The 12,990-nt window shown below is 37.9% G+C and overlaps 2 protein-coding genes and 1 non-coding gene across 4 annotated transcripts; 1 reads left to right on the top strand and 2 right to left on the bottom strand.

Annotated features, from left to right (window-relative positions):
- Positions 1-302: 302 nt before the first annotated feature.
- Positions 303-4,339, bottom strand: LOC141847767 (voltage-dependent chloride channel 1, chloroplastic-like). 2 transcript variants are annotated; one of them, XM_074735850.1, is made up of 4 exons: positions 3,599-4,339; positions 2,247-2,414; positions 1,874-2,080; positions 303-923 (listed from the first exon to the last, which is right to left on the bottom strand). In XM_074735850.1, the coding sequence occupies exons 1-4, from the start codon at positions 4,250-4,252 to the stop codon at positions 732-734; spliced, it is 1,221 nt and encodes a 406-aa protein (XP_074591951.1). In that variant the 5' UTR covers positions 4,253-4,339; the 3' UTR covers positions 303-731. The 2 variants fall into 2 exon arrangements, with proteins under 2 accessions (XP_074591951.1, XP_074591952.1); XM_074735851.1 differs by having other exon boundaries at positions 742-939.
- A 267-nt stretch (positions 4,340-4,606) lies between these two features.
- Positions 4,607-7,798, bottom strand: LOC141847906 (uncharacterized). The gene is made up of 7 exons (XM_074736014.1): positions 7,548-7,798; positions 7,262-7,468; positions 7,057-7,170; positions 6,850-6,884; positions 6,636-6,759; positions 5,107-6,537; positions 4,607-5,023 (listed from the first exon to the last, which is right to left on the bottom strand). The coding sequence occupies exons 1-7, from the start codon at positions 7,632-7,634 to the stop codon at positions 4,751-4,753; spliced, it is 2,271 nt and encodes a 756-aa protein (XP_074592115.1). The 5' UTR covers positions 7,635-7,798; the 3' UTR covers positions 4,607-4,750.
- Positions 7,799-10,647: 2,849 nt separating this feature from the next.
- Positions 10,648-10,731, top strand: TRNAL-UAA (transfer RNA leucine (anticodon UAA)). The gene has a single exon. It is a non-coding gene; the product is annotated as a tRNA-Leu (tRNA).
- Positions 10,732-12,990: the final 2,259 nt, after the last annotated feature.

Below are 12,990 nucleotides of genomic sequence, written 5' to 3'. Positions count from 1 at the left end.
GTGCCCGTACAAATACAATGGGGAATGTTCACGTGAATGAAAGGAAAAACAGGAGAAGAGAGAAAAGAGAAGCAATAATTCAAGGCTGTTTCCTTTCCTTGTTCACTCAGGTAAAATTTTAGAAGGAAAGACCTTTGGTGGCATTTCGCATGTGTTTGTCCACTTTTCTGCAAAAGCCTTTGTTTTTTCTTACTTGCCTCTTTAAAAATTTGAGGAAAGAGTTTTCAAATTTATCCCATAAACAAATCAAGAAATATGCCTAATTTTGTGCTGTAGCACCAGTGTTTATCAATGAGGAACGGATTGAACAAGCTAAACAAACCAAAATGTTCAGAAAATTTGCTCGATATAGAGAGTATTTACAGACCTGTGATTCATAATTAGGCTAGAATGGACACTCTTGTCCATATTCTATTCTAGCAATCGAACTGTCATATAGAAAATTTATCTACACTCTTGTCCTACAGATTTTTAGGAGTTTGAAATTTGGCATTTCATCATTTGCTTCTATACATGTGTTCTCCATTAGCTTCATCCATTGGTAATTGCAGCAAACCAGCTTTCTCATCCATTTCCAATGCGCAAACACTTGAAAAAGATAACGACCACTGGCGTTGTTATAAAGCGAGCCCTGAAAAAGCTTTCAATGTGTCCTTGATTGGTAGGTGCCATTACTTTTGCATCCATGATTGTGGTGAATAGTTACAGACGACCCCGCCGTGTTCCTGCTCTCATCCCTCTTCGTTTTTGGAGTTCGGCCATCCGTTCACAGAATGCCCGTCTGGATGACCCTTTGTTTTCGAGAGCAGTCGTTCGTGTACAGAATGCTCTGTGGCTATCGCTTCTCTGATGCGGTTCTGGAGCTGTTTGCATAACTCATCCAGTGCGAGCATTGGGAATGGTTCTTCGATAAGCACACCGACCTGAAAGAGTTTCTACCTGGTAAGCATGAATATGAGCCACAGAAGGAACTTTGAAAAAATGGCACAAGGGGAAAAAGTTACTCTTTGCTAATGCTATCTAACTGGTTTGGAATATATAAGAATTCGACAAAAATAAGCTTCAAGGACTACCTCTATTGGTTTTATAGCATCATCTTGTGGATAATAGTAGAGACATGCTACTAGTAGAAGCTTTTTAGTCATTCCTTGCAGTATTGTATCCTTCGGCATTTTAGCTAAGCCATATATTATCTTACTTCACATGTTAATAGTGCCTATTTGGAAATCAGATGCTTCTTAATAATCTCATATCGTGTACTTTCCCCTGGCTGATTGGATGTATGGACTAAATTATTGTTTCATCTTGCCTGAAACAAGCAACACATGATTCCACCATAGTCCCAAGATATGGAACATCAGCAAGACAATGGCTCCAACTCAAAATGCATCTGGAAGCACGTCACAGGGTGACAGAGCTTCAGTGTACATGTTTGAAGGAAGAAAGGACGCCTCCTCTGTGACATAGCACAAGGAAGAAAAGTTCTGAAGGAACAATGGATGATCAGGATCATAGTTTCTCTTCTGCCTCTCCTTTCATCTACTTCCTTGTCTTCTTCATCCCCTCATTTATTTGTACCGATCAACACCAACTCATTGACACACAGTACACTGATAGAGACTGAAATAGAACACTTTCAGCCAGTCAATGAAATCTGATCAGCATCAGAATGGTATTTTAAATTTGATGGTAAGAGTTTCTACTTTTCTTTTGTTGTGGCCTAAGAGAATCCACATTTCTAATTGGTACTGAGATGCAATCTTAACTTGAGAACAGGTCAGGCACAACGATTTCAAATTTACTAACCATGAAAATTCTAATCATCACTTTCATAAATCATTGAAACTATAATTCATGAGGATGTGTTGCTTACTTCTTCAATGCAGAACAAAGATGCTGCGCTTATGAAGGTGGCAGGAATAACCATCCATTTGCAATCATCCCAAAGTATCACAGGAAGTGTAAGGTGCCACAGGACCAGAAATCTTGATGTTAACCGCGTGTAAGATAAAGGAATAGGAATACCCATGAGCTGTTCGCAAACACCAACCCCTTCATGGAAACAGCAAAGTTTCGACTCCTACACTCCTACATTAATAAGAGACGATTATGAATTTATTGACTATAGTATGGGAACTGGTGACTATATTGTCCCTGCACCATGTGAACTCACTACTGTACATGAAGTTGTTAACAGAGATAAAAGGGGGGTGAGGATAATAAACACATCTTGAACAAGAACATACCAAGAGGTTGCGTTTTTGTTCTTCAATATGTAAGACCTGAATGCTCTGTGAAATAAACTCTATGACGCAGTGCGGATGATGTTTTGACCTCAAAATTACTGCTAGATCTTCAACTTCGAGCAAGTTATTCAGGTCCGTTTTGATATCTGAGCCACTAATGACATGACACTGCAGTGTTAAGTTAAATTTAGTATGATTATGTCAACTTAAGCTGAGTGAATCTATTTATTTGGACAGGGGTAGAGACAGTTTTGAATCCAATAAATATGAAATATTAGAAACTGAAGTATGTAAAATATAAATTCACATACATATTAGCTGATGAACACAAATAACTGTTAAGCCAATTGACGTGGTGAATGAATAATAGCATGGCCCAAGACCATAAAGGAAGCATTGCCACAAAGATGAAGCTGTTGTACCATATGAATTAGGAACTTAGCAAGGTTCAACAATTATAAAATGTCAACCACAACAAATAGAACTATGCCGATCAATAATAGGTAATAAAAGGCAAGGGACACATAGTACTCTAGTGTAAGTGATTTAGGATTGGTAGTGGTTCAGAAAACCCAATGGAGTAAATAAAATATGTTGGGGAATCAGATGGGTAGAATGCATCAAACAAATAGAACAAGTCAAACATGTCAAGCAGGCCCAGCAATATATAAAGGATCAAATTAGTTAGACAATTCAAAAGAGTGATGAGCCGAATGCATTAAGAGGAACTAGATATGAATATTCTATATAGGCTGAACAAATTGGAGGATGTGAAGAACCTATTGACTGCAAAGATAAACTTAGTCATATTTATTTAGGGCCCTATCCAAGAGAAAATCTCAGTTTCACCACTGGGCATTGGCCCTCTTTGGTCAAGTTCTCGTGCATGCTATCCTTAGAATGCATCAACAAGAAACTCATGATTCATGAAGTCTGTATAGGTGTTTGATACAATAACTTCAATCCTACATATCCAAAGCATAGTGTAACTAAGAAGTGTTTTCCAAAAAAAAAAAAAAAAAAGGAGTAACTAAGGGCACTCTCATCAAGAGCAAAAACACCAGAACACCCTTATTGTTCAGATGAAGACAAAGCAGGATCTTCAGGCAAGCAAATGAAACAATAAATTCGTATCACCCAGAAAACTGCAATCAGTGAGTGTTAGTAATCATTCTTTGGAGAATGGACAAAAAAATATTAAATTTTCCATGTCCATAACTTTAGTTCTGATTTGAGCGATACGGGTGCAAACATAGTATGTCAATCTAGTGGAAAAGGTTGGTAGTTAAGTATTAAAACACATTAAAGATACCATTTTTGAAAGAGAAACAAGAATGGATAGAGTATCAGACCTTGAGAGCCACGGGAAACGCCATGATGTAATTCAACAAGGACTGCTTCACTCTGGAATCCTCCTCTGCCCCCTTAGTCGACATCACCATCCCTGCTAGCTCGCTGGCGCCGGCCATGATCCTCATCCACGCCATTCTCCCCTCCTCGTACCGCGAGTAGGATGCCTCGGTCCTGAAGACGAGCAAGAGCGCCAGGGCCGGTGCCGTGAGCTGATACGGCAACGCGGACGACCGGAGCTGGGGAAAGAACCCAGGAGGTAGCCAGGCGTTGGCGACGGCGGAATTGTAGAGGGTGACGGCGGCGGCGACGGCGGTGAGCACGGAGACAGGCGGGATGAGGGAGAGGATGACGCGGGAGGAGAGGCTGGAGAGGAGGTGGCGAAGGTGGCGTCTGGAGCTTCGGTGGGCGCGCCAGTCGTCGGGGGTGTACAGATGGCGGCGCTTCCGCATGCCCAACTCCTTCACGGCGTCGCTCCAGTCGGGGAACGAGCGGAGAAAGCGAACGAGGGAGGGGGCATCGGCATCGGTGGGCGGATCGGAACTGGAGCAGAGGATGTGAGGAGCGCGGGGCGGGATTCTCGGGGCAAAGAGGAGGTGGTTGGGATTACCAGAGCGGAAGGGGAAGGAATGGGGAGGAAGTGGAATCTTGGCCATTTATTGAATCCGTATGGATGAGATCGCCGTCGCCGGCGGCGGCGTCGTCCTGGCGTTTTGGAAGGGGGGACCGGGGGAAGCAGTGGAGGTGTTCGACAGAATGCGCGAGAGGAGGTTGGTGGAGCCGAGGAGGATAATAAAAAAATGGCTGTTGTGGAGCAGGCGCTTACACGTTTATATGCGATAACCGATCAAGTAAGAGAGGAAACAAAGGCATTGAGGTAAGTTTCTGTAACCTTTTATGTGCCCTTAATCAAAGTTTATTTACAAGTAATTAATGATAGAAACCTTCACTAATCACAAGTTTTAAAACCCACTTAAACAAAGGTCAATCACATCTTTATATCACATCATTAATTTCCTACAATTACAACTTCATGCAATTTAAGCAAACCAAATGGCAATCTAAACTCTTTCCAACAAAAGAATCAATTTGGACTCTCAAAAAAAAACAAAGACTTCTTCAATGAACACTATTAACACTCATTTGAGCATAATCTAATTCTTCAAGGCATTCTTAAGAGTTCGAATTGTCATCACAAGCTGTTGCCTTTCTCCTTCCACCTCAGCAAACTTCAAGCTTATTTCAGAATATCTTTCTTGCATTTCCTTTAGATCATCTTCCATTGATCTGTTTTTCTCTTTTAGGGCAGCCATCTTGCTCAATTCTCCAGCTACATTAAACTGATTACATGCGCAGTTAACAATGTTGTCATCTAAATCTTTTATCAAATTAGCATCACTTCTGACTTCACAGCTCTGCTCTTTTCCCTGCATTGTAGTATTATGTAAGCATGCAGTTCTTCAAGTAATTGTGTTCAGATAAAACGAAACCTACGTTTAAGATTACTTACATCAGTAAAAATGTTCTGATTGAGTTTTGACAGTGATTTATGCTTCAAGCCAAGGTTTTCTAACTCCTGGTTCGAATTCTGGTTTTGAAGCATTGTCTTGAGCCCTTCAATCTCCTCCAAACTTGATTCAAGACAGTTCTTACAACTTTCAAACTCTTCGTTCTTATTTCTGATTTGCAACTGCAGTCTTTCTGCTTCTTTTGATTTGAAACGTAAAAGATCTAATAGCTGTCTGAGATTCCTCTGGTACTGTCTCTGTAGGGATACCAAATCTTCCTTGTTTTTCTCCAACATCTTCGCCAAATGCCTTCTTTGTGACCGCAAATCACTCACTTCTTTCAGTGTTTTCCTGACTATTTTTTCGTTCTCGAAGAACACAGATGAAGCGTGTGAAGACAGCCTGGTGAGTTCCTCGCGAAGGCGTTCGGCGATTCGAACGCCGTTCCAGTTCGCTTTGCGCAGGGCTCCCTCCGCTCGCAGGGCCTTCTTCTCTTCTTCAGTCTTCGCGTTTACCATGGCTTCTACGTCTGACTCGAATGATTCAGCTTGCTGCCGAATCTCCCTCTCTAAGCATTCGACATGGGACTCGAGGTCGTTGATGATTGCTGAATGCGCTGAGCATTCATACTGCATTCTTAGTTGCTCCCGCAGCCGCGTTTGCTCGAGCTGAGAAGCCATGTCATGGTTTTCTTGCTTCAAAATTTCATAGTCCAAAGCGAGCTGTTCCATCTGCATTTCCAAATCTTCGCGGTCTCTCTTGTACAACTCAATCTCGTCGTTGAGGTCGATGATGATCTTCTTCTCCAATGAGCATGCAAGGCTCAAGTCAGTAGTTTGATGCGGTTGCGGGCAATCTGCATCGTCCGGAGTTCTGCAGCATCTAGCGCTGTGTGTTTCCCTGTCCTTCTGCTCCACCAGCTCGTCGAGATCTCTAACTGCGAGTAGCAGCTCGGAGTTAGCTTCGCGCGTCTTCTGCAGTTGCAAGCGAAGACTCGAGTTCAGATTCTTCTCGTGCTCCAACTCCTGCTTGATTTCTTCAACCATGGACAGGGGATCTTCTACATCAAGGTCTGGCTCACTCGTTACCTTTCGCGACGACATGAGCGCGTCTCGCTCCTCTTTGAGGCTGCTGATCTCCTGCGAAAGCTCTTGCGCCCTTCTGTTTTCCTTGGCAATTTGCTTTCTCATAGTCTGAATCTCTAGCTCAGACACTTCCACCTTCCTTGTCAAGAGAAAGACTTCTCTGCGGAGTTTATCGACGGTGTCGAATCCTGACTCGCTCGAGCTGTTCGCCGACCCGGATGAATCTCCCGAGCTGATCTTGAGCACTGTGGAGTCTCTATGGATGCTTCCATGAATGAGGTCTGAGCTGCTCTCGGAACTAGCCACTGATGCAGCATCAAGAGTGAGAGACTCATCATAAGTTTGAAACTGAAAATTGAAGTGAAGAACAAAAGTCAAGTTCAGATAAACACAATCAGTTACATGAAAGATTTTAGCAAAAAGATAAGATCTAGCAACAGGTTCACCTTTTCTTTCATAGGCTCGGTATCGTTCTTGCGACTAGAAGCTCGGACTTCTTCCTCGATCAATTGGCTCTTCATGGTTCTTCCTTGTTTCCCTGATGTTGCATCTCCATTTTCTTCAGCTTCCCTAATCATCAAAAGAAGAAGAAGAAGAAGAAGAAAGCCTGTCAAAAGGTGCAAAAATTGTATGCAAATAATTTCTTCCGGCTGTTTTCACCTTTCTCCCTCGCCCTGCATTCTCTGTAAGGTAACCTGCCATTCAAGCAAACCAAATCCATGAAAAGAATGAAGAACACGACTAAGAGATAAACTAAAACCGTAAATGCCGATGTAGTCATCCGAAAATAGTTGGAATGAATGCGACTCGACGATAATTATGACGACCTGAGAAGCAAATTGCTCATGAAGCTCAATAAATGCTTACGTGCAAAAGAGCTCCAGCCTTGAGAGGCAGGGAAAGAGAGGAAGGCTTAAAGAACTCAACATAATCTGCAAGGTTAACAATGGCTTCTCCAAGCTGTCCAGATCTGGTTGGTCCCTGAAAAAACACAAAAAAGAATGATTTATTAGCAGAAAATATAATTCAGGAGCCAAAAGATCCAAAAATTTATCAAAACAATCTCTCATACAGATTCAGAAACCAGAAACTTATAGAACTTGTCATGGATCTTCCCACTCTTGGGATCCCGCTCCAACTTCACTGTTTCATAAACTGGGCTCGACCACCTGCAGGCCCCGCCGGAGACCTTCTCCGATCTCACGGCCGACGTCGGCTTCCCGACGTCGAGAGGCACCAAACTCACCGACAGCGCTGCTGAAGTGCCGGAAACTAGAATCTAACGGCACGATTCAACAATGTCAGTGTCAGAATTTCAGGAGGAACTTGATCGATAAAGTGATCGATCGACCGCTTACTTGGGTCGCTTGCAGTTGGAATTTGAAGACGACCTTGACCCTGTTCTTGTCGTTGCTTCTCCATCGAGCTGCTGCAGCCTTGAACATGCTTGATTTGGTATGGTTTCTTCAGTTCTTCATTGGTGGAGATCAGTGAAGTGAGCAAGCAAGCAATGGCGACCAGGAAAGTGAAATGTTTTGGAGTAAAAAATGGAAAAAAAAAAAGGAAAAACAAGAGGCAGATCTGGAAGAGTTAGTTGATATTTGTATAATTCAGTCAGAGGAGGCGAGAGATTGGATGGAAGGTGGAAAAATTCGAAGAGAAGATAGAGAGCTATTTGTATTGTAATTAGGTAGAGAAGTTGATGGGAGAGTGTGGGGCGTAGAAAACGTCATGCTGGTGGTCGATCGCTTCAGGATTTCTTTTTTCTTTCATAAATATATATATATATATATATATATATAGAAAAAGAAAATCATGGATATATATCTCCATCAGCCGACTGAAATTGACAATGTGGTTGAAACTTATATTTCTTCCAGCTGATTTAAATGGGCATCTTTTTTGTCAAAAATATTATTATGTATAAAATATTTTTATTATATATATATATGCTTCAGAGTCCATGTGTTTTTGTCTCTGTATCCATGTGATGTTGGTCCTAGCTCCCTTTAGAAAGAGAGATAGCTTGTGTCGGCCTTCATGTAAAGCTCCCACGCTCTGTGTTCCTTTCAAACGACACCTTTTGCCTCCAATTGCATGGATGCTTAAGTCTTAGGGTGTCTTAACCATGTACTCGAATGAAGGCGATCGAATAATCGTCAAGTTTAAACCATGATCAAGTCTCACCGTGCTCCCCATATCCATCGATACGAGGGTGACAAGTTTAAATTATTATTTTTCTAACAATATTGTTTTCCAAACCCCCTTTGAATATATATTCTAACTAACTAATTATAACTTAGGCCTGTACTAAATAATTTGTCTTTGTTTCTAATTTTTCTTTCTAGGAATAATAATATTATTCCAGCCAACAACTTCGATAGATCCTCCTTAACCATACGATATATTTTAATTATTAATTTTCATTGCAATCATTGAAGTTGAAAAAAGTTTCAGCACTGTAGATTGGCAATTGATCTTGCAAGTCAAGTTGTTGTTAGAGGATGCACAGTAACAAGCAAAGTGCTTTCTTTTCTCGTGTATTTAATTAATTCTTAAATGACAACTCATGTACCTGAAATTATTTTTAAATAGAATGAACAATTTAAAAGATTGTCGTCATTAAGATTATAAAACGTAATTAGATTTAATAAATATGGACTCGTCGATCTCATCATAAAAGATTAAAGCTAGTAGAGTACAAGAAGAGGCAAGGTAAAAGGCAAAAGTAATCAAAAAGGAAATTAAAGTAAAGTAAAAAAAATTAAAGAAACGTGACAAAGTAGTGCATGATTCCCTTTAAAGCATAAATCTCAATGTTAATTAATTAATTAGCTTAATTATGTGGAATTATCATTTTTTATACGTGAAAAAATTGGATGTAAATTAAATTATATCCCATCTTGATCTTGTTCAATCCATGTGAGTTTCATAAATGCTTAGGACCAACAAGAATGGTTTGTTTATAATTAAGATTGCTACACCTAAAAAATCAAGCACTCATTAACTCTTTCTCAAATCATAACAATGTCGCAAAAGCCTCCATAGAGGATCGAATACATGATAATAAGAGAAATTCTAACAAATCATGATTAATTAAATGTTAGACATGAGACGAGAAGTCCAATTAAATTAAGAAAAATTGAACATTTAGCAATAGTTAAGTCCCGACAAATCAAATGGGAAGTCCTAATTAATAGGTTGAGATCAATCATATACCAAGCATGAAAATTCAACCTTGGTAGAGTTAAAACATAAGTATTAGTCTGTTGATAGGGTGTATTGATCGATTGATAGACTCAAAACTCTGAAATTGAAATTTGAGGTATTTTTAGAGTTTGTTACTGTGGACATTAATTTATATAGTAACTATGGACAATGATCTACAATAATTTACTATACTAATAATCAATTGATGAGTTTGCTAAGTCGGCTGATAGCACTATAATAATGAACAGAAACTTTAGAAATCGATTGAAAAACTTGACTGATCATAGTTAATCGACTGATGGAGTGTATCAACCACCTAATGTCAATTGTTCGAGCGAACAGAGAGTTTAGAACTCGACTGTGGGATTCGACTGATTAGGACACAGTCGAATGATGATTTTGGATATAGTCGATTGATGTTGAGGTGGATGGAGTCGTTGAGCTAACAAGTAAAAGCAAAGTTCGAATCTACAATTGATTAATCGATTGATGGGTAATATCAATCGTCTGATATGTGAAAATCAGTCCAAATAGCAGATCTATAAAAGAATATTTTGAGATATTTTAAAGTAACCTTTTTTTTTTAGGTTTTATAGTGAAGTGTTCGTGCATTTCTGTACCAACAATAGGTAAAATCAAGCGATCAACCGCAAGCAACACTAAGTTCAATTCGTATAAACTTGTTAATTTAAATTATATTTTAATTTTAATTTTATCTTTATATTTTCTTGTATTTTGATTAAAATAAGTTGTAAGAAGTTTTTCTGTCTTTGAAAGGTATCCGATAAAGAGAAATAGAAGGATAGTGGAATAATTTGTTAAGACTAGATCTTCGACGTAATCACCTTTAAAGATGGTGAACCAAGTAAAACGGTTTGTGTTGTGCTAGTGTATCTTTTATGTATTATTTATTTATTTCTGATGTGTACCAATCAATTATAGACAAACACACAAAATCGAGAAAAAGGAACGAACTATCTACCCCTTTCTCTTCTCTAGTTCGCATATGTCATAATATATAGTCATTAAAGCACATTAATTAACATTGAGTCGAAGATAATGACTCATCAAAATAGGCTAACTTGGTATCCACTGGTCAATTTGAGTGAATTAAGTCATTAAACCATCTATTGTTTAGAAATTTAATTTAATTAAATTTGTTTAACGTAGAAGGGCAAAAATTAATATTCTCAATTATTCTCCTTCATATTGGCCAATATTTGAGATCTTAACCACTAATTCAAACTTGCTGGTTTGCCCGAGTGGTTAAGGGGGAAGACTTAAGATCTTCTGCATTCTAAGTGCGCATGGGTTCGAACCCCATAGCCAGCAATTCTTTATTTTTAACAATGCCTGTAATATTTTATTTAGAAATTTCTGTTTATAATTCTGTGATCATAAGGTTTTCTTTATAAAATAACCTAAACCTTAAAATTATTCGATCTTACTAAAAAATAATTATCTAGTTAAGTTATTACACTAAACAAGTCCATTAACTAAAACTAACTAATTTTATCTTAGGCATACTTTCGTCACTCCAGCGGTCTCACACGATCGTGCGGTCCCATACGATCGATCTCATGATCATCTGTAAGGAAGTAAATAGTTAGTTACGATGGAGGAAGATATTACTTCAATTTCGCCGAGATTCAATTTTTATCTATTTCAATAATTTTAGTTAACTATCAAATGGATTAATTCATAATAAAACAGACTAATCCATTAGAAACATATCGGGATGGAGCAGCCCATCAATTTGATGGATTGGAAAACTCCAATCCAACCCAATCTAAGATGAGTTACGGATTAAACGGACCAACCCATAGGTCTATCAAAATATAAAAAATATTTAAAATTTTAAGTTTAAATTATAATTTAAACGAATTTAAATTGAAAATTTTAAATTTGAATTATAGTTAGACGAATCAAGCTTATTAGTTTATTTAATTTTTCTATTTTAATTTTTTTATTTTGTAAAAAATAAGTTTTCTAAATCTACGAGTCAATCCAAGCAGGCCACGAGGTCGACCCACGCAGATTATAAGCCTAGGCAGATTGATCCACCTAAATCCACCTTAAAAATAGATTGATAAAATTTCAACTCAATCTACTTAAATTGTTTAAGAGGTCAATCCGACGAACTTAATCTAAATTGACGGCTTTAACTACAGTGAAGGACCACCATTATCACAGAGTCGTCAATTTAGATTGAGTCCGTTCAAATAACTTGCCCGTCAACAATTTAAGTAAGTTGAATTGAAATTTTATCAACCTATTTTAAAGTGGATTCAAACTAGTCGATCCATTTAAGCCTGCGATCTGCGTGGGTAGACCCATGATCAGTTTGCATTGGTTCGCAAATTAAAAAAACTTAATTTTTTTAAAAAATAAAATAAAAATAAAAATTATTTTAATATTTTTTTATATTTTTTTATTTTTTGATTCTTGAATTCCATATAAACCGTAATCTATTTTAAATTTTATAATTTATTTTAAATTAAATTAGATTGAAAAATTTTCAACTCACAGTGGACCTCAATCAGATCTTCTCCATTGCACTTGTGAAGTGATGATGAGTTTGTTAGCTTTCGCTCTCTGGAGATTAATGCACATCACCCACAACAGAGTACGAGTACAGTGGACGAAGTGATGCTGCTGCCTTTCAACTCTCTGCTCGTTATTCTTTGGAACACTAAATCTAGATTTTAAGGGCATGCAGATCGATAGAGTTGACTGACGCATTGAATGTGAGAAAAGCTTTTGTTCAGAGGGAGTAAATGACCGCCCTTTGTCCTCGTGCATTGAATGAATGTGCTGTGCATGGCTTTAATTTACTAGGGACTGCCTGCAACATTAAAAAAAAACTATTTTATATATTCTTAAATTTAGATTGGGTAGACTGAGCCAACTGAATCAGTTCGAGACGAGAGAGTGACTGTGTTGTTTCCTTGAAAGGAAAGAGATTGGATTATTTTGAAAATATCAAAAGGCACACTGATTTACAATAATTTTTCCATTCTATCCCTCTTGTTAATATTAACTTATCTTTCCATTCTATCTTTATTGTCCACATTAACTTTTCATATATCTTTTTTTAAAATCATATTTAAAAAATTAAATATAAAAATTATTTATATAATTTAAATATATTCAATTTCAATATCTCTTTCTCTCTCTCTTCACTAATGGAAATAAACTCTCTGCTCATTATATATAAAAATTATTTATGTGATTTAGACGCATTCAACCTCAGTATCTCTTTCACTTTTAAATCTTTCTCTCTTCCTCTGTCACTTGTGGACTTATACAACTCTTATTTATTTACTTTTAATTTAACTATTAAAATCAGATTTGACATCAAATCTAATGTCTCTAAACTTCTACTCTTTTCATGTAGTGGTCGTAAATTTATAAAAATTCAAATAGTCTAGGTCTATTAATAGATTTCGATCAAAACTTACTGATCTGACTTATAAAGTTTTAATTGCACTCAATCCAAGTCCTATGAGTTTTTGAAGAGCCAAGGAGTTCAAATGTGTCTTCCTTTACTATTTTCAGACTTCTCTGTTAGTGTCAAAGAGGAAAAAGTCT

Source organism: Curcuma longa, chromosome 16, assembly GCF_044706935.1.
Source record: "Curcuma longa cultivar G26 ecotype Majalengka, Jawa Barat chromosome 16, ITB_CL_G26_1.1, whole genome shotgun sequence".
NCBI classification, from domain to species: Eukaryota; Viridiplantae; Streptophyta; class Magnoliopsida; order Zingiberales; family Zingiberaceae; genus Curcuma; species Curcuma longa.
The sequence above is the reverse complement of the archived record's forward strand: the minus strand, read 5'-3'. Positions and strand labels throughout refer to the sequence as shown.

What these genes read in the sequence shown, in the direction of transcription:
- LOC141847906 (XM_074736014.1), bottom strand. Translation starts at nt 7,634, where the DNA reads ATGTTCAAGGCTGCAGCAGCTCGATGGAGAAGCAACGACAAGAACAGG. An exon ending in TCCAACTGCAAGCGACCCAA is followed by an intron (nt 7,469 to 7,547) that starts GTAAGCGGTCGA and finishes TCGTGCCGTTAG; the next exon opens with ATTCTAGTTTCCGGCACTTC. An exon ending in CCGAGCCTATGAAAGAAAAG is followed by an intron (nt 6,538 to 6,635) that starts GTGAACCTGTTG and finishes TTCAATTTTCAG; the next exon opens with TTTCAAACTTATGATGAGTC.
- LOC141847767 (XM_074735850.1), bottom strand. Translation starts at nt 4,252, where the DNA reads ATGGCCAAGATTCCACTTCCTCCCCATTCCTTCCCCTTCCGCTCTGGT. An exon ending in CGTTTCCCGTGGCTCTCAAG is followed by an intron (nt 2,415 to 3,598) that starts GTCTGATACTCT and finishes TTAACACTGCAG; the next exon opens with TGTCATGTCATTAGTGGCTC. An exon ending in CTTTGTTCTGCATTGAAGAA is followed by an intron (nt 924 to 1,873) that starts GTAAGCAACACA and finishes AAACTCTTTCAG; the next exon opens with GTCGGTGTGCTTATCGAAGA.